A 23,001-nucleotide genomic window follows, 5' to 3' on the forward strand; every position below is an offset into this window, starting at 1 on the left:
TCTTGTATATACATAGTCGTTTGCATGTTCTTTCCCCCATTAGAATGTAAGCTCCTTGAGGACAAGGACCCATCTTTGCCTTCCATTACCTATTAAAATACATATATCAGAAAATCAAAGGATTTAGTTGAAAAGCCTATGGAAAACAAAAAATTTATCTCATACCCTTTCTTCAAAGTACACCTGAAAAGTTTTCACTATTCTTATCTTTTCCTTTTCTGCATTTCTCTAGCACTTGTGTCCATGTCACATGGTTTAGCATTTAATTTTATACTCTGCTGATAACTTAATTTTTATATTTTATTTTCCCTCTAGTTAACATGTGAAGACGATTTTAAACATTTACTTTTTTTTTTATTTTGAGTTCCAAATTTTCTTTCTCCTTCCCTGAACTCCTCCCTCCATAAGACAGTAAGCAGTTTGATACAAGCTATACATGTTCAATCATACAAAACATATTACCATATTAGTCATCTTGTAAAAGAAGACACAGACCCAAAGGGAGAAAAACATGAAAAATAAGATGAAAAGTGAAAAATAATATGCTCTGATCTGCATTCAGACTCCATCTTTTCTTTCTCTGGAGGCAGATAGCATTTTTCAGTATGAGTCCTTTGGAATTGTCCTGGATCATTGTATTGCTGAAAATAGCTAAATCATTCGCAGTTGATCATCATACAATATTGTTGTTACTGTGTTCAATGTTCTCCTGGTTCTGCTCACTTCACTTTGCATCAGTTCATGTAAGTCTTTCCAGGTTTTTTCTGAAATCTGCCTGCTCGTCATTTCTTATTAACACAGTAATATTCCATTACAATCATATACCACAACCTGTTCGACCATTCCCCTCAATTGATGGGCATCCCTTCGATTTCCATTTCTTTGCCACTATCTGCTACTAGCTTTAAACCCAGCTTCTGTTATCTGTAACTCGAATGATCTCAGGAAAGCCATTTCATCTCTATGACCTCAGTTTTCTAATTTATAAAATAATGGAGCTGAAGTTGATGATCCCCAAGTTTGCTTCCAACTCCAAATTGTGTGGTAGTGATAAGAGGCATACGGCTGAGAGAGATGCCTTCCAGATGGCATAGCAATTCCTGATTAGTTCGGGGTTGGTGAGTGAAGAGGGGGGAAAGTATTGGTTGTGTTTCTCTCCCACCATAGGGCAATTCCAAAGAAATCTCTAAAGCAAAGGTTACATATGACTCACATCCAGGTTCTCCTCCTAATAGATGAAAGAAAAGCAAGAACAAGAGACTTGTGTCCTGGGGAGGGCCTAGCCCAAGCTGGTTAGCAAGTATATTCTTTGGGGGCTGAGAGTGATCGCTTTACTCAGTCACACACTTCAGCAACTGCCTTCCCTTTAGAAGTGGAATCCTACAAAATGAGCAAAAGGATGGATCACAGAGTAACACTAGTTATTAAACAATACAGCACAATGTTAATTTTCCTTAGGAAGAAAATGCTGCAAAGAAGTCCCACCAGAGAAGGGTGCCCAGAAAGAGGTGGAACCCTTTCTTCTTAACCCCCATATAAACCATAGAATAGGCAGCTCCCCCAGCCTCAATCACCAGTCATTTTTGGCAAATCACCCAGTCATGGGAACTAGTCAGGCATTTCTGTGTCATTTCAGTAGAGAAAAATGTCCTTAGTGAGAAGGTTGCAGTCACCCCTCCTGTCTACTATGATCCTTTGTAGTGGTCTTTGCAGAATCCTAGGTAGGAATTTTGGAGATTTCTGGGACACCATCCCATGGGGTAAAAGAGAAAAATTGTCCGGGGTCATATAGCCAGTATGGGTCAGTGGCAAGTCTTACTGACTCCAAGGCCAGCAGTATTGCCTTTTTACCTACTAATATTTATGAAACTCAGTGATAGGCCCCAGAAGAGATCAAGGAGCAATAAAACATGATCCTTGACCTCATGGAGTTTACAACCCAAACATTTTCCTCGTAGTAGCAAATTCAAACTCTGGATATACAGACTCTTCAGGAAAAGATGCCAATAGTATGCTAGAGGTAACCTAGGAGGGAATGTTGATGAATCTGAATGAAAAAGATTGGATAAGAGCACCCTCTACTTTGCCTTGGTTCCTTACTCTGTGTGTGTGTGTGTGTGTGTGTGTGTGTGTGTGTTTTAGAGGGAAGGGAAGGGAACAAGGATTTATTTATTAAATACCTATTATGTACCAGGCACTACGCTAACCACTTTACAAATATTCTCTTAGGAGGCATGAGAAAGTAATGTGCTGAGAATTTGGGGGTTTTTTCTGTCTTTCATCTTTTTTCTTCTTCTGCATTTTTGTATGATTTTGAGGGAAAAAATATATACTATGGGAAAGGATGTGTTTGACAAGTCAGGTTTATTTAAAGAAATCCCAGGTTGTCAAATGTTTCCATTCATGTTGTCTATTTCTTTCTTTCTTTTTTCTGAAAAACGGATTTTATTATACCTTTTGTTTTCCCATCACCTACATTTTCCCCTGTCATGCTCCTTTTCCCCATGGTATCTATTTCTATCTTGTTTGCAAAATGTTATAGTCTTGCTTTTTAGCCCTGTAGTGAAAGAGTTAGGTGATATATCCCCCATCAAACAGATGAGAGAAATGAAACAAAGGATGTTAAAGCACCTACCCAAAATCACACAAACAACTGGCAATTTTTCAATGAGGTTAACATTTCTTAAGCAACTAATATGTATGAAGTGCTATAGAGAAAGTTATTAAAAAAAGAGATAGTATGCCTTCAAGGAGCCTACGTCCTATGGAGTGGTGGTGGTGGAATATAATATGAAATATGGTTAAATTGAGTATTTGTGGTTGCAAAGAGGATTTGGAGGGATGTGGAATAGGATCAAAAAAAGCCTTCATGGAGAAGGTAGAAAATGAGCTGAACCTTGGAGGAAGATAAGGATTCTGAAAGGCAGTCATCTTCTGAAAAGTAGAAGAGGGAGGGTGTCCTAGTCATGGAGGGCTGTGTTAACCATAGGATTGGAGAAGTACCCAGTGTGGAAAGCCATCATGGCATGGTAGATAGCTTACCTTGGCATCTGAGAAACATGGGTTTAAGTCCTTCTGTTAACACATACACAATTAATTATGATACAAAACAAAACAAGATAAGTCTGTAATAAAGATATAAATGAAGTGCAATTTAAAGTTCAAAGAAGGATCAATTTTTACTTGGTAAGGAGAGGGGGAGAGTAAAGAAGGTATTCATGGAGGAAGCTACATCTTGAAGGATGAAAATCTATTTAGTTTGTTTTTTGCATATTTTCTGTTCATATTGCCCCCATTAGATGGTAATCTCCTTGAGAACAAGGAATGTCTTTTGTCTTTCTTTGTATCCTCAGCACTTAGCACAGTGCCTGATACACAGTAGGTAGGCACTTGAAAAAATACTAGTTGACAGACTGAGAAGGGATTAGAATTCAGAGTCGTTGTTTTTGTTGTTTGTCCTTCATTCTCAAAGAGAACCATGACAACATGGAGGTGATGCCATGACATGCAAGTGAATATCTGAATGTCTTCAAGACTACGTGTTAAAGAATAGTAACTAACTTGCATTGACAAAAGGCATTTCTTTACTAGAAGTTCTCTCTATCAATGAAATCACAAGTCTCATCCAAAAAAAAATGCCATGCTACCTCTTTTTCCTTCCCCCAGCTAATTGGGAGTTGGCTATATTTACCTTATAACATGTTGGTCTTTCACATGTGGAAAAAAATTCTTAAGTCATTTAAGGATGAATTTGGTGATACAGAGTTTCCTTTGGTTTCTAGGAATAGTCATCTCTAGTTCCTTACTGTTTTTGATCCTTACTAAAAGGCTTCCCTGGAGCCAAAATTAAAGAAGAGAGGTTGTTTTTATATTCTTCTCCTGCCTTCTTGATTCTCTGACTGTCCTTTACATGCTTCTGGGGTGGTTCAAATTTTGCTAAAAATGAGCAGAACTAAGCCTTTGGTTATAATTGCATTGAATAATTCCAAAACTGAATCTTGGCTAGGGTCCTCTCAGTACTAATAATACTTCATTATATAGAGCCCAGTCTAGTAGAAAGCAACACTGGACTAGGAGTGCAGACATTTGGGTTCTAGCCATTAACTAATAATGTGGCTGTGGACAAGTTACTTTTCTCATCCTCATCTGCAAAATAAAGGGACCAGACTAGATGATCTAAAGTCCCTTCCAGTTTTAGCATCCTATAATTCTATTAACTGGCACTCATTTGTATTATGAAAATTTACAAAGCAACATACAGGTTGTTCTCATATGTCCCTAAGTAAATTGTGAGCTCTTTAATGATATAGCCCTGATCTTCTCCAGTATTTGAGCAATTCTCCATCCGTTTGGGTCATACATATGAATAAATTGCTCTAGGCTACTGACCAGGGGTAGACTGTCAGGAATCCTGCAGGGAATATTAACTCCTCCCCTGGCAGATCTTTTATAAAGCTAGCTGAAGAGATGAGAACAGTATTTAAATATTTTTTCTTTTAACTTCAATTTTTAAAATATCCTTTGGATTTAAAATATTGAATTCTTACTATGTCTTCTTAGTAATCTGGATGGAATCCATGGCTGTCCTGTCCATTTCTGGACATTTTTTGTTGAGATATTACCTCCTATGTTGTGACAAAATATGGCTCCGTATAACATATACATTAGTGCTGGTTCTGCCCTCTGGGTCCAAGCAAAATAAATGTAATCCCTTTTCCATACAACAACACTTCAAATATAAAAAAAGAAAAAGAAATGACCTCTTCTCTTCCAAAACTGGAAGTAGGGAAGGGAATATTCATGTGGCAGAAATAAAAAAAAAATTTAAGTTTTTTTTTCCTGTTTCTGACTCACCCTACCCATATGTGCACAGTGTATATGTAGTAGATCAACAGGGAAAAGTTAGTGGATCTGAATCCAGAATTGGAAGAAAGTGATCTTGCTGGCATTCAAAGTTTTAGGAGAATCTGTGGGAATATATTGAGCTGTGGCTGCTTTTAGTAATGAGCCATTAAAAATTCATTAAATGATTGTAGAAAGGAAAAATCATTATGGGTCAGAAATTCTTGCTGACTCCCAATCTTTGATGGAGCATGGATTAAATATAAATATGTGGCTGATTATATGTTTGATGCAAATGGATTATAAGTACCTTTTCTTTTTGAAGATGAGAGTGAATAGGTTCATTTAGTGTAGCCTCAAAGGACGAAGATAATTCATTCCTGTAGAAGGCATAATTGGAGAGAGAATGCCTTAGCAGCAAACTGTGCTACAATATTTTCTTTTTCAAACTTTTTGCTTGCTCCCAGAACCTGTCATCCCCTACCTCTATCCCTTACCAACCAATGGATTTCTCTGTGTGTAACTTGTCCATTTTGCTTGAGAGGTTCCAAGTGGGGCTGTAAATGGTTTATGAGTCTGCAGGGGCTGAAGTGTATGTGAAGGCAGAAGTGAAAGAAGCTGGCTAGGAGCTTTCAGGGTGTGCCAGGACTTGTTACTGTCTTGCCTTTTGTGAGTATGGAATAAAAAAGTCCTGTTTTTAAAGTTGTTTATGTGACAAAGACGTGTAGTTTAGCTAACTAAGACGTGTAGTTTAGCTAACTACAAGGGGCCAATATTGTTGATGGGGCTGCTCAAAAAACAAAATAAAACTAATATGACCCAACTTCAGTACTTGAAGAATCTTTTGTTTCATCAGTATAAGTGTAGTATTTGTTTAGGGTTGAAGAATTGTAACCCCATCCACTTTCAAAATGTTTTAAAAAATAATTTTATAAACGAGCATCTTAATATATGAAGAGTAAAATAATAAAAATATTGTTGTGTGTATATAATACATAATAATATATACCTGAACTTTATTATTATAAACAAAAATATTTTATATGAAACTATGAATTTCTATTACATAGTATTTTTTCAAGTGCATATTAAATTTAACACAAAAGTAACAAATTGTTATTCAGTCATTTTTCAATCATGACCCCATTTGGGGTTTCCTTGGTTATACTGGAATGGTTTGCCATTTCCTTCTCTAGCTCATTTTACAGATAAGGAAACTGAGGCAGATAGGGTTAAGTGGCTTGCCCAGGGTCACACAGCTAGTAAGTGTCTCAGGCCAGATCTGAAGTCAGGAAGATGATCTTTCTGACTCCAGGCCTAGCACTTTGTCCACTTTGTCACCTGAAAGTAACAAAACTGACCAGCTTTTCTGTATCTCCTTCAAACATAATTTTCCTCTCTTCCATGTTTCTTTTAATGTTTCATTGATATTTTCTTGTCTTAGTTTTTTTGTATCAATATCACTACTCACCAATGCTCTCCTTGCCTCCCCTCCTCCCTACATGTACACCTCAAATAAATATAGTCAAAGAAAACAAATCCTCATGTTGTCTGTGCCCAAAAATGTTTGTCTTATTTTATACCTCCTCCTCCACTTGCATAGGCAATATTCACAAATTGTTGTTTTTGAAAAAGTGAATCACTTGGTGGCCAGCCTTCTGGTGATAAGTCTCTCTGAACCCAATGAAACCAGTGCACTTCCCCAGGTTGGTCCTTGGATGGTAAATATTTAGGCTGTTTCTGGGACCTCACTCAATCTTTTTGCTCTGCTGGGGTCTGCTAGAGCTTTGCCCTGATAGTATACATAGCCTCTGTGATCTCAGGGTCCCCTCCATACCACAATGAATCATTAGAGTAGGCCATCAGTCAAGAAATGCAATCTTAGACAGCATTAATAGAAATATAGTACTCAGATGACAAGAAGTAATTCCTGTCTGTACTCTGTGTGCTCGAAGTAGTGTTCCCATTTCTGGATGCCATGTTTACAGACAGGTATTAGCAACTGGAGCCCTTACAGAGGGGAGTGAGGAAATAGTTGGGGGAACTGGGGGTATTGAGCATGAAATAGGAGAACATCTAGTACCTTTGCAGAAAAGAAAAAGAGATATAGGCTAGATGACCAGGATGGTGTCTGGGGTTCCCAGTCTATACCCCCATGAGGAGCAATTGGAAGAAACTAGGAGAGTTGAGTTTGGAGTTTTGAGAAAACTCAAGGGAAATGAGGTGATCACTGCCTTTAAGTATCTGAAGGGCTGTCACAGGGAAATGGTATTATACTTATTTGATTTGGCCTAAGAGGGCAGACCCAGGAATAATAGATGGAAGTTATAAAGAAGTAAATATATGTTGAAATCAGGAAAAACTTGCTAACAATCAAGTTAGAGTTGTCCAACTATCCAAACAATTGAGTTAATAGAGTTGTCCAAAAATGGGATGATCTACTAAGGGAAGTAATATGTTTCCCTTATTAAAGTCTTCAGGCAAAGGCTAGATGATTACCTATCAGGTAAAGACAGCTAGGTGATATAGGGGAAAGAGTATTGGATCTGAAGTCAGGGAGACCTGAATTAAAACCTAACCTTGAATATTTATTAGTTGTGTGACCCTGAACAAGTCACTTAATCTCTGTCTGCCTTAGTTTCTTCATCTGCAAAATAGGAATAATAAAGCACCTACTTTCCAGGATTGTTTTTAGGAAAAAGTGAAATATTTGTTTTGTTTTGTTTTCCAGTTTTCGATTTCCTTCATTCAACATCATCTATGTGATATTTCCTATACCTTATGTATGATAATAACTGATTTTCTCTTTTTATTCACTCATTCATTTTTGTAATATTCTTTTTTATATCAAGTTCTAAATTCTCTCCCTCTTTCATGGCCCACTTCAGGCAAGCAATATGATACCATTATATATGTGAAGTCATGTAAAAAATATTTGCATATTAGTCATGGAAGGGGTGGGAAGGCAAGAAAGATAAAGTGAAAGAAAATATGCTTCACATATTTTCAGAGTTCATTCATTCAGAGCTCATCTCTGGAGGTGGATAGCATTTTCCATCATAAATCCTTCAGAATTGTCATGGATCATTGTATTGACCAGAGTAGCTAAGTCTTCCACAATTGATAATTGCTACAATGTTGCTATTGCTATCTACAATCTTTGTTCTGCTCACTACACTTTGCATGAGTTCATATAAGTCTTCCCAGGTTTTTCTGAAACCATCCTGCTGGTCATTTCTTATGGTACAATAATATTCCAAAAAATGAGATAATATATGCTTTAAAAATAGCCTTACAAACCATATAGTACTATATAATTTCTAGCTATTATTATTATGTTATATTAGAAATTCTCTTTTGAGTGTGGGTTGGATTAGAGGTTCCTGAAATTTCTTTCCAACTCTAAAACTCTGATTCTGTGAAAATATGAGAACTTGACACTTCATGTATGTGGTGTGGCCTAATGATAAGGGATTAAGTTGATTGTATTCAACTCCAGAGGGCAGAACTAGATTGAAATGATAGGGAAATAGATAAGAGCTCAATCTAAGAAAGGACTTTCTAAGAATTAGGGCTTTCCAACAATAGAAGAGACTGTCTTAAGAGATCACCAAACCCAGAAAAACTGAGTATAATCCTTCAGGGGGAAAAATGGCTATTTAATGAAATAGAAGATTTTCAAGCAATCCTGATGAAAAGACCAGAGCTGAATAGAAAATTTGACTTTCAAGTATAAGACTCAAGAGAAACACAAGAAGGTTAACAAGAAAAAGAAATCATAAGAGATTCAGTAAGATTAAATTGTTTACATTTCTACACGGGAAGATGATACTTGTAACTACTAAGAACTTTATTGTTATTAGGGCAATTAGAAGCAGTATATGTAGACATGAATGTGAGTTGATTATGATAGGATGATATCTAAAAATGAACAGGGAGAAGGGGGAAGGGAGATGTAGAATAAGGTAAATAATCTCACATAAAAGAGGTGTGAAAGAGTTTTTACAAGGGAGAAAAAGGTGGGGATGGCCAATAATACTTGGACCTCACTCTCATTGGAATTGGCTCAAAGGGGGAATAATATACGTGCTCAGCTGTGTGCAGAAATCTATCTTACCCTACAGGAAAGTAAGAGGAGAAGAGGTGGGGCTGATAGAAGGGAGGGTAGATATAGGGAAGCAGTAGTCAGAAGCAAAGCACTTTTGAGGAGGGACAGGCTAAAAAGAGAGAAAGAAAAGGGTAAGTGGGAAAAATAGGATGGAGGGAAATACACAGTAATCACAGAGAACTGTGAGAGCAAGTTTCTTTGACGATGGCCTCATTTCTCAAATATATAGAGAACTGAATCAAATTTATGAGCATACAAGCCATCTCCCAATACAAGTCATCCAACTGATAAGTGATCAAAAGATATAGTTTTCAAAGAAATCAAAGCTATCTATAGTTATATAAAAATACTCTAAATCACTATTGATTTGATAAACCCAAATTAAAACAAATTTAAGGTACCCTCTTATACCTGTCAGATTGGCTAATATAACAGAAAGGAAAAATGACAAATGTTAGAGAGGATATGGGAAAATTGGGACACTAATGCACTGTTAGTGGAGTTGTGAACTGATCCAATCATTCTGGAGAGCAATTTGGAACTATGTTCAAAGGGCTAGAAAATCATGCATAGCCTTTGACCCAGCAATACCACTACTAGGTCTGTATCCCAAAAAGATTTTTAAAAAGGAAAAGGACTTTATACATACAAAAATACTTATAGAAGCTCTTTTTGTGGCAGCAAAAAAAGTGGAAATTGAGGGGATGTCCATCAGTTGGGGAATGGCTGAACACATTATGGTATTTGGTTGTGATGGAATGCTATTGTGCTATAAAAAATGATGAGCAGTTGGATTTCAGAAAAACTTGGAAAGACTTGAATGAATTGATGCTGAGTGGAGTGGGCAAAAACCAAGAGAAGATCATACGCAGTATACTGTGTATATGTAATATCATATGATGATTAACTGTGAATGACTTAGATATTCTCAAAAATGTAATGATCCAAGGCTATTCCAAAGGGCTTATGATGAAAAATGCTATCCAACTCCAGAGAAGGAACTGACGGAGTCTGAATGCAGATCAAAGCAAACTTTTTTTTTTTACTTTCTTTTTCTTTTTTTTGGGGGGGAGGGTCTGTGTTTTCTTTCACATGACTAATATGGAAATATATTTTGTATGACTGCACATGTATAACCCGTATCAAATTGCTTGCCTTCTCAATGAAGGTGGGGAAGGGAGGAGGGAAGAAGATAATTTGGAACTCAAAATTTTTAAAAATGAATGTTAAAAATGTTTTTACATGTAATTGGGAAAACATAAAATATAAAGTGAAAAAAGAGAGGTAGTCAAGAACATTTAAGTATTGGTATTCATGTCAGGGAGGCTGTGGTAGAGATTGTTGCATTGGGTGGGATGCTTTCAGACATCTCTGCTATTTAAGATTCTATGATTCCTCTTTTCATTATGTTGGCAGGTGCTACATGAACCCCTGATCGATGAGGACCCAGTGTTCATCGCTACATGTACAGAGCGAGAGCTGCGCAAGAGGAAAAAGAGGAAATTTAGTCTTTGGGTCAGGCAGTGTTCCTCCACAGGCTTCATCAGTCAGGTAAGCCCAGGTAAATTGACCAGATGGGAAGGGAGAGAAGGAAAGACTGGTTTAATTTCGTTACTGTTAGATGGCTTTCCTGTTTCTACTCTCGGTCTTGCCTTTACTAAGCCTTTGGCTGGAGCTCAGTGAAACAGTTGGTGAGCCCAGTACTGTCCTTTCGTTATTGAGGTGAATGGTTTGGTTTGGTTGGTGAATAAAGAATTCTAGCTGGCCTGCTGTCCACAGTCATCCCCCCAAGACTTTCCTGTCTCCACTGAAAATTCACATACTAACACTGACGACAACATTCATAGCCAGCTTCTCTGACTTCAGCAATGTGAAATCTCTAAAAGCCCTGCATAAACCAGTTCCAAAAAGATTAATCAATAACTCTGCTTTGTGAGAGGCCAACTCTACATTTCAGTTGCTCCCGAACATTCGTTTGTCCTTGTGTAGTTCTCTCTTCCCCCCAACTCTCTCCAGTGCTTGGAAAACACTTCATCTTCATCTCTGTCCACCCCAGCTCCCTTCAGGTCTCAGCTTAAGAAGCATCTCACATACAAGGTCTTTCCTGATCCCCTTTAGTTGCTAACCCATGCCCCCATCTAAATTGCTTTGTATTTACTTTGTCCATATCTTGTATTAATTTATCTGTGAGCATACTATTTCCTCCCTAGTAGAATGTAAGGTCCTTGAGGGCAGGAACTTGATCATTTTTTTTTGTCTTGATATTCCCAGGACCTAGTATGATGCCTTATTCACACTGAGCGCTTAAATGCTCACTGAATGGGGAAAAACAAAACAAAAAAACCTCCTGTCCTATCTCTGGTCCTTTCTAGAAAGCACTAGTAGCTTAAATCCAGTAGAAAAAGCTTCTTTCTGCTGACAGCCTTCACAATAGTATTGCCCATATAGTTAAGACCTTGTGGGTCAGGTGTCTTCTCTACCTTACTCCTCCAGAGGCACCTCCCCTAAGACAACAGGCTAAAATGGAGACTCTTCTGTTTAGTACATTTGCTGCTTTTGCCTATATTGAGCCAGGATTGTCCTCTGATTCAAATCTTAATTCAGTCTTTCAATAAATATTTGTTGTCACTTCTCATCTTTCTCCCCCCACACACACACATAATAACTACAATATGAGTTAACATGGGAAAGTATACTGGGAAATATCCAGCATTGTATGTTATGAATTTTTTTTAAATTAAATTTTATTTTTTCAATTAATAAGCATTTAATTTCTTTCTGTTCTATTTCCCCCTCACTGGAAAAGAAAACAAGAAAAAACAGAACTCTTATAACAAATTCCTATGATTCAGCAAACACTTAAATATCTACAGTTATCTCTTCCACATTCAGACTTTCCCCATCAAGATTTTTATATGTCATGAGTCAGCATAAGAAATAAAATTGGAATTTTTGAAGGAGTTTTGTGTAAGCCGCAGATGACACACAAAACCAATAGATGACACAGAAAAAGTTTAGAAACTCAGAAATGCATAAAATATATGTATAGTATTTGTATAGTATAAACCCAAATTTTACAATAAAGTACTGTAAATGTGCCATAAAAGAAAAAGAACAAATTCAGACTTCTTCTCTGGTACAAAGGGAGGGCCAAAAATTTTTATACAAATTTTCCCAGTCATGGCGATGTTGTGCCCCAACCCCAAGATGTGGAAGGGATAACTGTATTATGTGCCAGGAATGTTCATAGGACCTTGCCCTCAGGGCGTTTTTGGTCTAATAGGGAGAAAAAACATTCACATAGATAAGTATCACACAAAGGACTTTGAGATGAGTGCAAGGGGAGAGGGTCAGGCAAAGTAGTGTGAAAAATTTGGGGAAGGAGAAGTTATTTTTCACCTGGGAAGGTAAGTAAAGAAATAATGGAAGGGGTGACATCCAAATTGGGCCTTGAAAGAAGTAAAAGACTTGGAGAAATAGAAAGCAGAGAACAGGTTTGTACAAAGTGGTTAGAATGAGAATGGAGGATAAGACAGTTTGGCTACAATATGGAATACATGAAGGGGAATAGTATGGGAGATAAGGATGGAAGGATAGCTTGGAGTGAGACTGTGGAGGACCTCAAATGTTAGAGTTTATACTTGGTAGGTGATAGGGATCATTAAAAATTTTAATAGAGCAGCTACATTAAAGTTTTGCATTAGAAAGATTACTTAGGCAGCTATGTGAAGGGCAAAATTAGAGACAGCATTGCCAGGAGGCAGAAAGGCCAGTTAAATATGTATTACAATAATTTAGGTAGGAAAAGATGAAGGCCAGAAGAAGGCTGGTTGCAGGGGGAATTGAAAGGAGGAGATGGACATGAGAAGTAGAAAGGGTAGGAAAATAAGAACATAGATGCAAGGGGTCAGGGAAAGGCAAGCAAAGATCACCTTGAGTTTGCAATCCTGGCTAAACGAGAGTGTGCTGCAGACACCAGTGGAAGCAGAGAACTAAAGGGAAAATTAAGAATTAGGAATAACGAATTAGAGGGAGTGAGCCCCTATCTGGAAAGATAAGAAAAGGGAAAATGATCTGTGCTGTGGTTAGTTAAATCAGACAAAACCTGCACTCTGATTTTGTTCATTTCTCTTTCCCTGACTCTCGGGCAGATTCGGAGGGGTGTAGCCAATTATGACATGCCGCCTGTTCTCTCGGGGATCTGCTGTTTGTTTGTCCGTTGCTCTCGAAGTGGACATCAGGGAGATGATGCAATGACATGCAAGGCAATTGGATTTAAGACAGGGAGGGCTGTCACCATCCTCACTTTCCCCTCTGGAGCCAGTTGGGTCCAGGGACCAGTACAGCTGGAGGTGGCCCAGGATGCAGTGGGAGACCTTGGCCTTTTCAAGTTTAGGTCTTTTAACGGGTCTCAGTTTGACTGAGGCAGTGTCTACTCAGTGATTAAGAGGTCTAGGGGGCTACTGGAAATGGTTTAGTGGGCCCTTCTGGCGAGTTCCAGCTGCTCCCTCTGACCACAGTTAAGGTCATGATGTCTCTGAGAACATCATGGTGAGAAGCCTCATTTAAACTAAGCTTGTCTCCTGATCAGTAACTACAGGAGGACTTATCTAGGGATCGTTGAGGTACAGGAGCTTGGTGTACGAATTTACAATTCCTGGGCCTCATCCGTTTCCCTCTGTGGCTTGGAGGCTGGTCTGATCTGTTCTGGTCCTGTTGCTGTCTATCTATTTGGACCTTTCCTAGAAGGCAGTTTGAAAGAATCTAGAGATTGGAGTGGGGAAGGAATTACACACTGTGGAACCTGTGCTCAAGTATCTTGCCCCATAGGGTGAAATAGTTTTACATCTATCACCTTGCTTCCACTGATGGTCATTTTATATTAGAGTAGGTGAGGATGATAAAATACCTCACAGGCTGATCGTTTCTCTGATCAATCAGAAAGAGCTTACTTTTGGGGGTTTAGATTTTGTCCTCTTTGCATCAGCAGTAACCAGGTTATTTGAGCTGTCTTAGCAAGTGATTTTTAAAATTTTGATTATTTTTTAAAATGTTAATTTATATAATTTTAGTTTTCAACATTCACTTCCATAAGATTTTGAGTTCCAAATTTTCTCCCCCTCCCTCCACCCCAAGATGGCATGCAATCTGATATAGGCTCTATATATACATTCATATTAAACATATTTTCACATTAATCATGTTGTAAAGAAGAATTAGAACCAATGGGAGGAACCATGAGAAAGAAGGAAAAAAAAGAGAGAGTAAATAGTATACTTTGATCTGCATTCAGACTCCATAGTTCTTTCTCTGGATGTGGATAGCATTTTCCATCATGAGTCTTTTAGAGTTGTCTTAGATCCTTGCATTGCTAAGAAGAGGTTAGTCTATCAAAGTTAGTCATCGAACAATGTTGCTGTTACTGTGTACAATGTTCCCCTTGTTCTGCTCACTTCACTTAGCATCAGTTCATGTAAGTCTTTGCAGGTTTTTCTGAAGTCTGCCTGCTCATCATTTCTTATGTAACAGTAGTATTCCATTACATTTATATACCACAACTTGTTCAAGCATAACCCAATTGATGGGCATCCCCTCAATTTCCAATTCTTGGGCACTACAAAAAGAGCTTAGCAAGTGATTTTTGAGCCAACTAGTAGTTAAGTGGCTTGAGTGGAATTGGGAAGATCCAAATTAAAATCTTGCCTCTTAACATGGCTATTTGCCTTCCAAAAAACTCATGATGGAAAAAAGTACTATGGAGTCTGAATGCAGACTGAAGTGAACTATTTCTCTTTTTTTGTTTTTTTTTCTTTCTCATGGTTTTTCCCTTTTGCTCTGATTCTTCTTTCACAACATGATTAATGGGAAATATGTTTAATATGATTGTACATGTATAGCCTATATCAGATTGCTTGCTGTCTTTGGAAGGGGAGTAGGAAGGAAGGGGGGGAAATTTAGAACTCAAAATCTTATAAAAGTGAATGTTGAAAACTAAAAATTAATCAATCAATTAAAAATATGTGCAGCTATTTGCCCCTAGGCATATTACTAGCCTCTGAGCTGCTTTTTCCTCATCTGTAAAATGGGGATTATAGTAGCACCTCTCTAACAGGATTGTTGTAAGGATCAAATGAAATAATATATACAAAGTGCTTTGTAAACCTTCAAGTGCTATGTTAATGTCAGTTCTATTCTTCCTCATCCTCATTATTATGATTATTGTTAATATTATTTTGGGGTCAGACAACAAAAAACACAAAGGAGTCAGGGATGTACATGAAGAACAGAGGATTTTCACACCAAAATTTGATCTACATCAATCAGTCCACAGCATTTATTCAGCATTTCTTACATGCCAGGCATTGTGTTGAGTGTGGACACAAAAGATAAGAATGAAAATAGTCCCTGTCCTAAAGGACTTTATATTCTGTCAGAGAAGGCAGCACCTAAAAATATAGTCTTATATAAAATACATACAAAGTGATGTGAGGGGAGGGGGGAAAGGCGCTAATAGCTGAGGGGGGTCCAGAAAAGCTTGGTATAGAAGTTGGTACTTCATCGCTAGCATATATGTAGGACTTTAAGGTTTGCAAAGCCTTTTACATATGTGAAGCTGAGATTTTAAGAGGTAGAGATAAAGAAGGAACGGATTCTAGGCATGGTATAATTCCAGTACCAAGGGTTGGGAAATCTTGTTGTATATGAGGAACCTGAAGAAGTCCAGTTTGACTAGACTGTAGGGTAAATGAAAGGGAGTAATGTATATTTAAGGTACAGCTAGGTGGCACAGTGGATAGAGTGCCTGGCCCAGAGTCGGGAAAATCAAATTTGGCCTCAGATACTCACTGTATGTGTGAAACTTGGATGTCATTTAACCCTGTTTACCTCAGTTTATTCATCTGTAAAATGAACTGGAGAAGAAAGTGGCAAATCACTCCAGTGCCTTTGCCAAGAAAACCTCAAATGGGGTCATGAAGATTTACACACAACTGAAATGACTTAAACAACAAAGATGTATATTAAGAATAAAAAGGTAGTTTGGGACTAGATTTTGAAGCATTTTAAATATCAAACAGAGGAGTTGTTTTTGTTTCTAGAGGTAATCAGGAACCAGTGGAGTTCATTAAATAGAGGAATGACATAGACCTACACTTAAGGGAAATAATTTTGGCAAGAGTATGTGGGATAGATTGGAAAGGGGAAATAGTTAACATAGAAGACCAGTTAATGGGTTGTTGTAAGAGTGCAAGCAAGAGGAAATGAATATCTGAACTAAGGTGGTGGCCATATAAGTAGTAAGAAGAGGCTGGCTGCTGGAGATGTTGTGGAGGTAGAAACAAGACTGGTAAATGATTGAGCGAGTGAGGGTGAGGAATCAAGGTTAACCGTAGGGTTTTGAACCTGAGTGACTGAGAAGATGGTGGTAGCCTCTACAGTAATAATGCAGGAGTTTGTGAAGGGGAAGAAAATGAGTTCTGTTTTGGACATGTTGAGTTTGAGATGTCCGTAGAGAGCATGTATGAAATATTCCATAGACAGTAATATGGGACTTGAGCTTAAAAGAAAGAGAGGTACTGGGTATATAGGTCTGGAAATTATTTGCTTGGAGACTATAATTAAACCATATGCCAACTTCATAGAGAGAGTGCTGAAGCATGGGATGGGGAAAATGTTGATTGTCTCTGTCCAATATGATCTTTATGGAGTATGACAGCATTTTTGGGTAGGCCTGGCAGGATCTGTTTCCAAGGTTGAAATTGTGCCGGCCTCCCACTCTTGTGTGGGAACATTGGGTTGTTGCCTGGGTAAAGGTCACCAGTTAGTTTCCCAAATTCCCTTCCTACCCTGAGACATTCAAAAGTCATTACTGCTGGGCTGAAAAAGATTCGTCATCCTGACAAATCAGGTGTATGGCCTATCCACCTCAGCAGGATGGTATAACATATAGAAAGAGAGCTGAATTTGGAGTCAGGGAAGACTGTGATTCTCCTCTCTGACTGTGGATGAATGACTGACTTCACTGAGTCTTAGTTTTATCATATGTAAAATGGCAATAATGCCAGTTACCTCAAAGGATTATTGGAAGGAGCAGTATCTGCAAAGTTCCAGCTCTTAGCATCAAATCAAGGGAGCTGCCTATATAAATAGGATGGTACATTTAAAGCTAGAGGGAAATTTAAAAGCCATCCAATCCAACTCCCTCATTTTAAGGATTTTAAAGTCACTTTAAATTGAGCCCTGTAGTGAGTAAGTGACTTTCCCAGAATCACAGAGTAAGTTAGCAGTGTCACAGTTTGCACACAGATCCTCTGACTCCAAATTCAAAATTGCTTTTCACAGCACCATACTGCCTATACATCATCTCACCCTCCTCATTTAGAAGCTACTTCCTAGTAGCCGCTAAGGATTTGGTTCCAGGTTAGGGGTGGGTCAGAGATCCAGGCTAGCCTTGGGGTTTAGATCTAAGGAACATACCTTAGAGATGTCCAAATGTGTCTGAACTGGAATGCTAAACTCATCCTTGAGCAGATATTGTGCTTTCAGCTAAGCTACAACAACCATATAAACGAATTCCCTGGAAGCAGATCAGAAATATAGGACAGCTCTGTCTTTTCTAGAACTATGACCCCATATTTGTATTCACTGTTTTTTTTTTAATTCAAGTTTTTGCATCCCTTAAGAGGGATGTAATAGATAAATTCATCCATATAATGCAATAAACATTTATTAAGTGCCTATTATGTGCCAGGCCCTGAGCTAAGCATTGGAAACACTGTGCTAAGTGATGGATAAAGACTTGGCCTGAGAGTCAGGGAAACTGGGTTCCCGATCTGACTGACCAATATTGGCTGTGTGATTTCTAGGCAACTCACTTATTTTTTTTTCAATGACCCAGGCTGGAAGTGTCAAACATGAGGCCCCCAGGCATGAAGCATTGCTGCCTATAACACTTCCGAAGTGCAGCCTGAATTAAATTAAGATGTAATTGGAAAATATTTAACAAAATAAATAAAAATAGAATAAAACATAGGTAATGTTCATATGTGGTTTTCTAAGTCAATATGTGGCCTATTGGCCTTCCATTATGGTTTAATGGTTCCTGTTTCAATTGAACTTGACACCACTGCCCAATGCAAGTCTCTAAGACAGTAAATTGCAGAGTACAGGTTGATCTTCATGATAGAGGGAGTTTTCTCACTGGGCATTCCCTTTACTGATGATAGCAGAGGTTCATTCATAAAAATAAAAGGTTTGTGCCCCTTAAGCTGCACTTCGGAGAGAGCTGTATCTGTCAGATCAGCTCCTCTGTATAGCTAGGGTCATGTGTAAGTCAGTCATTAGGGAGATAGCATGGTACAGTGGAAACCTTGACAGGCTTGGGGTCTGAGGATCTGACTTCAAATCCTAGTTCTCCCATTCACTCTTTGTGTGTTTTTGTTCACTTGTTTCAGTAGTGTCCAACCCTTTGTGACCCCATTTGGGATTTTCTTGATAAAGATACCAGAGTGGTTTTTACCATTTCTCTATCCAGCTCATTTTATAGATGAGGAAACTGATACAAACAGGGTGAAGCGATTTGCCCAGGATCACACAGCAAGTAAATGTCTGAAGCTAGATTTGAACTCAGGAAATAAGTCTTACTGACTCCAGGCTTAGCACCCTATGCACTGTGCCACCTAGCTGCCTTGCTCCTTGTATAACCTTGGGCAAGTCATCTTTATGGGATTCTCTTGCCTCATCTATAAAAGCAAAGAGTTGGGTCCAGATGACTCGTGAAGTCTCTTCCATTTCTAAATTTATGAACTTACTTTATGCTGGATGAAAGTGTTGTGACATCTCTGGTTCCCCATCTTTAAAAAACTAGTTCAGCTGAGTCTTGAAGGAAGTGAAGGATTCTGTGAGGAAGAAGGTTAGGAGTGAATACATTCCAGGTGTGGGGACAATCACTACAAAGACATGGAGGTAGGAGATGGGTATATTTTCAGAAAAGCAGCCAGAACATTAGTTTCGTTAACCATAGAGTGTGAGAAGGAAAATTATGCATAATTAGGCTGGAAAGACAGGTTAGGACCAACCAAACAGAGGAATTTGTCTTTTATCCTAAAGGCAAGATGAGGCCACTGGAATTGACTGAGCAGGGAAGTCATATGTACTCAAGAAAAATTGTGTGGCCGCTTTATAGTGGATAAAGAGATTAGAGTCATGGAGACCAATTATTAGGAAGCCATTACAATAGTCTTAGTGTGAGGTGATGAGGGTCTGTGTTAGCAGTGAAAAGGGGACAGACGTAAGAAATATTGAAGAGGTAGAAACAGCAAAATTTGTCAACTGACTGGATATGTGGAGGGATGAAGAGTGAGGAGTCAAGGATAATGCCAGGTTACAAATTAGGAAGGTTGGAAGAATGGTAGAACTCTTCATAGAAATTGGAAAGAGGGGTAGGAAATTTTGGGGGAGGGGGAAGATAGCCCAATGCTTCATATATAGAAGATGCTTAATAACATTTGTTGAATTGAAATGAGTGAATATGTGCTTGAGGGACAGGCAAAGGATAAGCTCAGTTATGATATTTGGAAGTCAGAGACAAGAAAGAGAGAGAAGGGTCCTTCATGGTCAGTGACAGAGGAAGTCACAGAACAAGTCAATGGGAAACAAAGTAAAGCTTTCATTTTCATATTGATAGACTCCATCTAATTGCTCCCACTTGGAAAGTTGGCTGACTGATAGAGAAGAAAGTTGGAGACATTTTGCTAAAATAGTTTGCTAAAAGATGGACTGATTTTTATCAGGATAGTGGTAATGGTAGTAGGAAGGCCTCTGATCTTTTACAGTCTGAAGTTCTCATGGATTAGTGCACTTGAATTCATTTCTAGACAGATGACTCTTGATCTCAGAGTCACATAAAGGCGGTTAAGTCTCCTGTGCTTTTTAGCCTTTTGTAATCTGCTGAGAGAGCATGAGGTGAGAGGATTAAGTCAGCATGATGGCTCTGAAAAATAATGAATTAATGTCTTTAGTTTCTGAGAGTTAAAAAATATGGTGACATTGTGCTTTAGTACTTCAAGTGAACTTTGGTTTTATTGATGCTTAATAAAAGCTCACCGGTTGATACTGGGTATCCCCTCTGCACAGAAGCAGCTCACGTCCATTCCAAACCTAAGGAGATATAACAATCATTAAGAACTAATTAAGCACCTGCTCTGCATCAGGCCCTGCTCTAGGCACAAAGACAAAATAGTTCCTGTCCTCAAGGAACTTAAAATAACATGCACTCATATAAGCAGATATACAGTACATACAAAGGGATGCAAAGTAATTTCTGGGGGAGATACAATTATAATAATAATAAGCATTGATATAGCACTTTAAGGTTTGCAAAACATTTTAAAGATCCCGTCTCATTTTATTCTCACAACCCTGGGAGGTATATGCTATTATTATCCCCATTTTACAGATGAAGATGCTGAGGCAGAGGTTAAGTGACTCACCCAGAGTCACACAGTTAGTGTTTTAGGCTGGATTTTAAACTCAGATCTTCTCGATTCCAGGTCAGGTGTTCTATTCACTTTGCCACCTACCTCCCTATAAATGGGAGCAGGGAGGTCAGAAAAGACCTCATAGAGAAGAAGGTGCTGGAGCTGAGCTTTGAATGGAGAATAGGGGTTCTAAGATGCAGAGATGAGGACAGAGGGCATTGTGGGTATAAGAAACAGCCTGTGTTAAGACACTGAGATGGAAGATTGAATGTTGGTCACTTCAGACCATACATAGACTGTGTCAGAGGGAGGTAGTTTCAGTGAGTTGCAGTAACCAAAAAAAAATTCATCAGCTGGTGGTCAATACTTTGACAATTAGCCTCTTTGCATGTACGTGAAGCCTTTTCAGGTTATTAGAGCTCCCAGGGCCTGTACTGTACTAGCCAAATGTTTGAAAACCTAGAATCACTTAGGATCCATACCCCAATAAGAGTAGGAATTTTAATAGATAATGGTGAATTTATCAAATTTTTTTTAAAAAGAATTAGATATGAGGTCATGAAATTCATTTGTATAGGAGTTGTGAATTCCAAAAATGTTAGTGTGCTTTTCCTACAACCCCTCTTTTTAAATATATGACATCCTTGTCCTCCCTCAAATTTCTTTCCAAAAGTTTCTTCCAATAATCCCTAAAAAAATGACTGAGACACTTTTACATCAGTCCCCTTGTGTGGCATTATATCATTCATCATTTGTGGGCCTGTTTGTCTATGTCTAGTGGGATGGTATGGATCTTGATGAATCAGATAACATATACCACTTAATACAGGCCCAGCCTATGTTAAAAATAAGAATATGTAACTGCTATGAGTTGTCAACAAAGACATCTACAAGAGGTAGTGATTAATGGATAAGGAACGGAATTCAAGTCCCACCTTTGATAAGTACTGGTTGTGAGATATTGGGCAAGTCATTTAAACTTTCAGTGCCCCCAAGTAATTCTCTGAGGCTATTAGTGGAATTATTATTTATTATTTTTATTACTATTAAAGAAAGGTGCTCACTGAGATCCTCCTAAACTAATAAAATCATAGATCCAGTTTGTTTTTTTTTTAAACTGTGTTGTTCCTCTTGATACGAAAAAGCCTTGTCTTAATTTCTGCTCAGTAAAGTCTGACTGTTTCTATTCAGGGAAGAAGAAGGATAAAATCAGATGCACTAATTATTTGAATTTTTGTATGTTGTTCAATTATATGCCTTCAAGGAGTTATAGGGGAGGTCGGGAAGGAGGGAAACAGAGGGAGGGAAAGACATAGAAAGAAGGAGAGAGGGAGGGATAGAGGGAGTGAGAGGAGGAGGAGGGGAGAGAGAGAGAGAGAGAGAGGGAGAGAGAGAGAGAGAGAGAGAGAGGGAGAGAGGGAGAGGGAGAGGGAGAGAGAGAGAGAGAGAGAGGGAGAGAGAGAGAGGGAGAGAGGAGAGGGAGGGAGGGAGGGAGAGAGAGAGAGAGAGGGAGAGAGAGAGAGAGAGGGAGAGAGAGAGAGAGAGAGAGAGAGAGAGAGGGAGAGAGAGAGAGAGAGGGAGACAGAGAGAGAGAGAGAGAGAGAGAGAGAGGGAGACAGAGAGAGAGAGAGAGAGAGAGAGAGAGAGAGAGAGAGAGAGAGAGAGAGAGGGAGAGAGGGAGGGAGGGAGGGAGGGAGAGAGAGAGGGAGAGAAGTAGGGATTCTTCATGGTTCCCTAGAGGAAAAACTGGGCTGTGATGATGAGGTGCGTCCCTCCCCCCATGGGGGAAGACAAATAACATACACATAGCAAGACTCTGGACATAGTCTCTTAACCCACACTCACACTAGCAGGTTGAGTCCCCAGAGCATAGCTAGCTGTATCACCCCTTTAAGATTCCTAGGGGTGCACCAGTGGGGCTTTGAGGTTCTTCTAACATCTAAACTATCATCTCCAGCTCCCATTCAAGTATGTTCTCTCCAATATCAATCGTAAGTGATCATTGTCCCCTACGTCATTTGCCAGTGCCAGTTATTATTTCTTCAATGTAATTTAATCCACGGTATCTTCTTGGTATCAATGATAAGCAATCAACATTGAATAGCTTTTTCAAAGATATATTTACTGAAAAGCTGTAGCAATAACCAAGTACAGAAACACTTCCCCTGAATTAGGGCATACTTTACCCTCTACGATCTCAGCCCCTAGGGAGAGTGGGACCAAACTTAAATTGGTTGCTAATAAAAATGTGTTCCAGCAAAATGTTAATTCCTGGTATCACACAACCCTTGGTCACAACACATGGCTGTTGAGTTAATCCAGTGCCAGCGGGCAGACACTCCTATCACTGGACCTCTGATGGCTCCTCCACCCTTTCAGAGCTCACAAGGTAGAAATTTGGTCTGCTCTGTCTTGTTATTCATTCACCTGAGAGCAAGAATGAACAAAAGCAAGGCAGCAAAGAAACAAAGGTACCATGTCTTCATGGCCACGTGTTAATTCCAGTGGAGGGAGAACTTGGATGTTCAATGCCCCCACGTAATCTCTAAGATTGTAAGTCGAATTACTAGAGGA

The 23,001-nt window shown here is 38.7% G+C and overlaps 1 protein-coding gene across 1 annotated transcript in view; it reads left to right on the forward strand.

Annotated features, from left to right (window-relative positions):
• PGBD5 (piggyBac transposable element derived 5) overlaps positions 1-23,001 on the forward strand; it is a 169,572-nt gene that overhangs the window by 96,210 nt on the left and 50,361 nt on the right. Inside the window, exon 3 of the mRNA XM_021000431.2 lies at positions 10,367-10,501. Coding sequence (XP_020856090.1) covers positions 10,367-10,501 — 135 coding nt within the window. The remainder of the gene's footprint in view (positions 1-10,366; positions 10,502-23,001) is intronic.

The sequence above is a fragment of the Phascolarctos cinereus genome, unplaced genomic scaffold (assembly GCF_003287225.1).
Source record: "Phascolarctos cinereus isolate Bilbo 61053 unplaced genomic scaffold, phaCin_HiC Scaffold_5;HRSCAF=322, whole genome shotgun sequence".
NCBI classification, from domain to species: Eukaryota; Metazoa; Chordata; class Mammalia; order Diprotodontia; family Phascolarctidae; genus Phascolarctos; species Phascolarctos cinereus.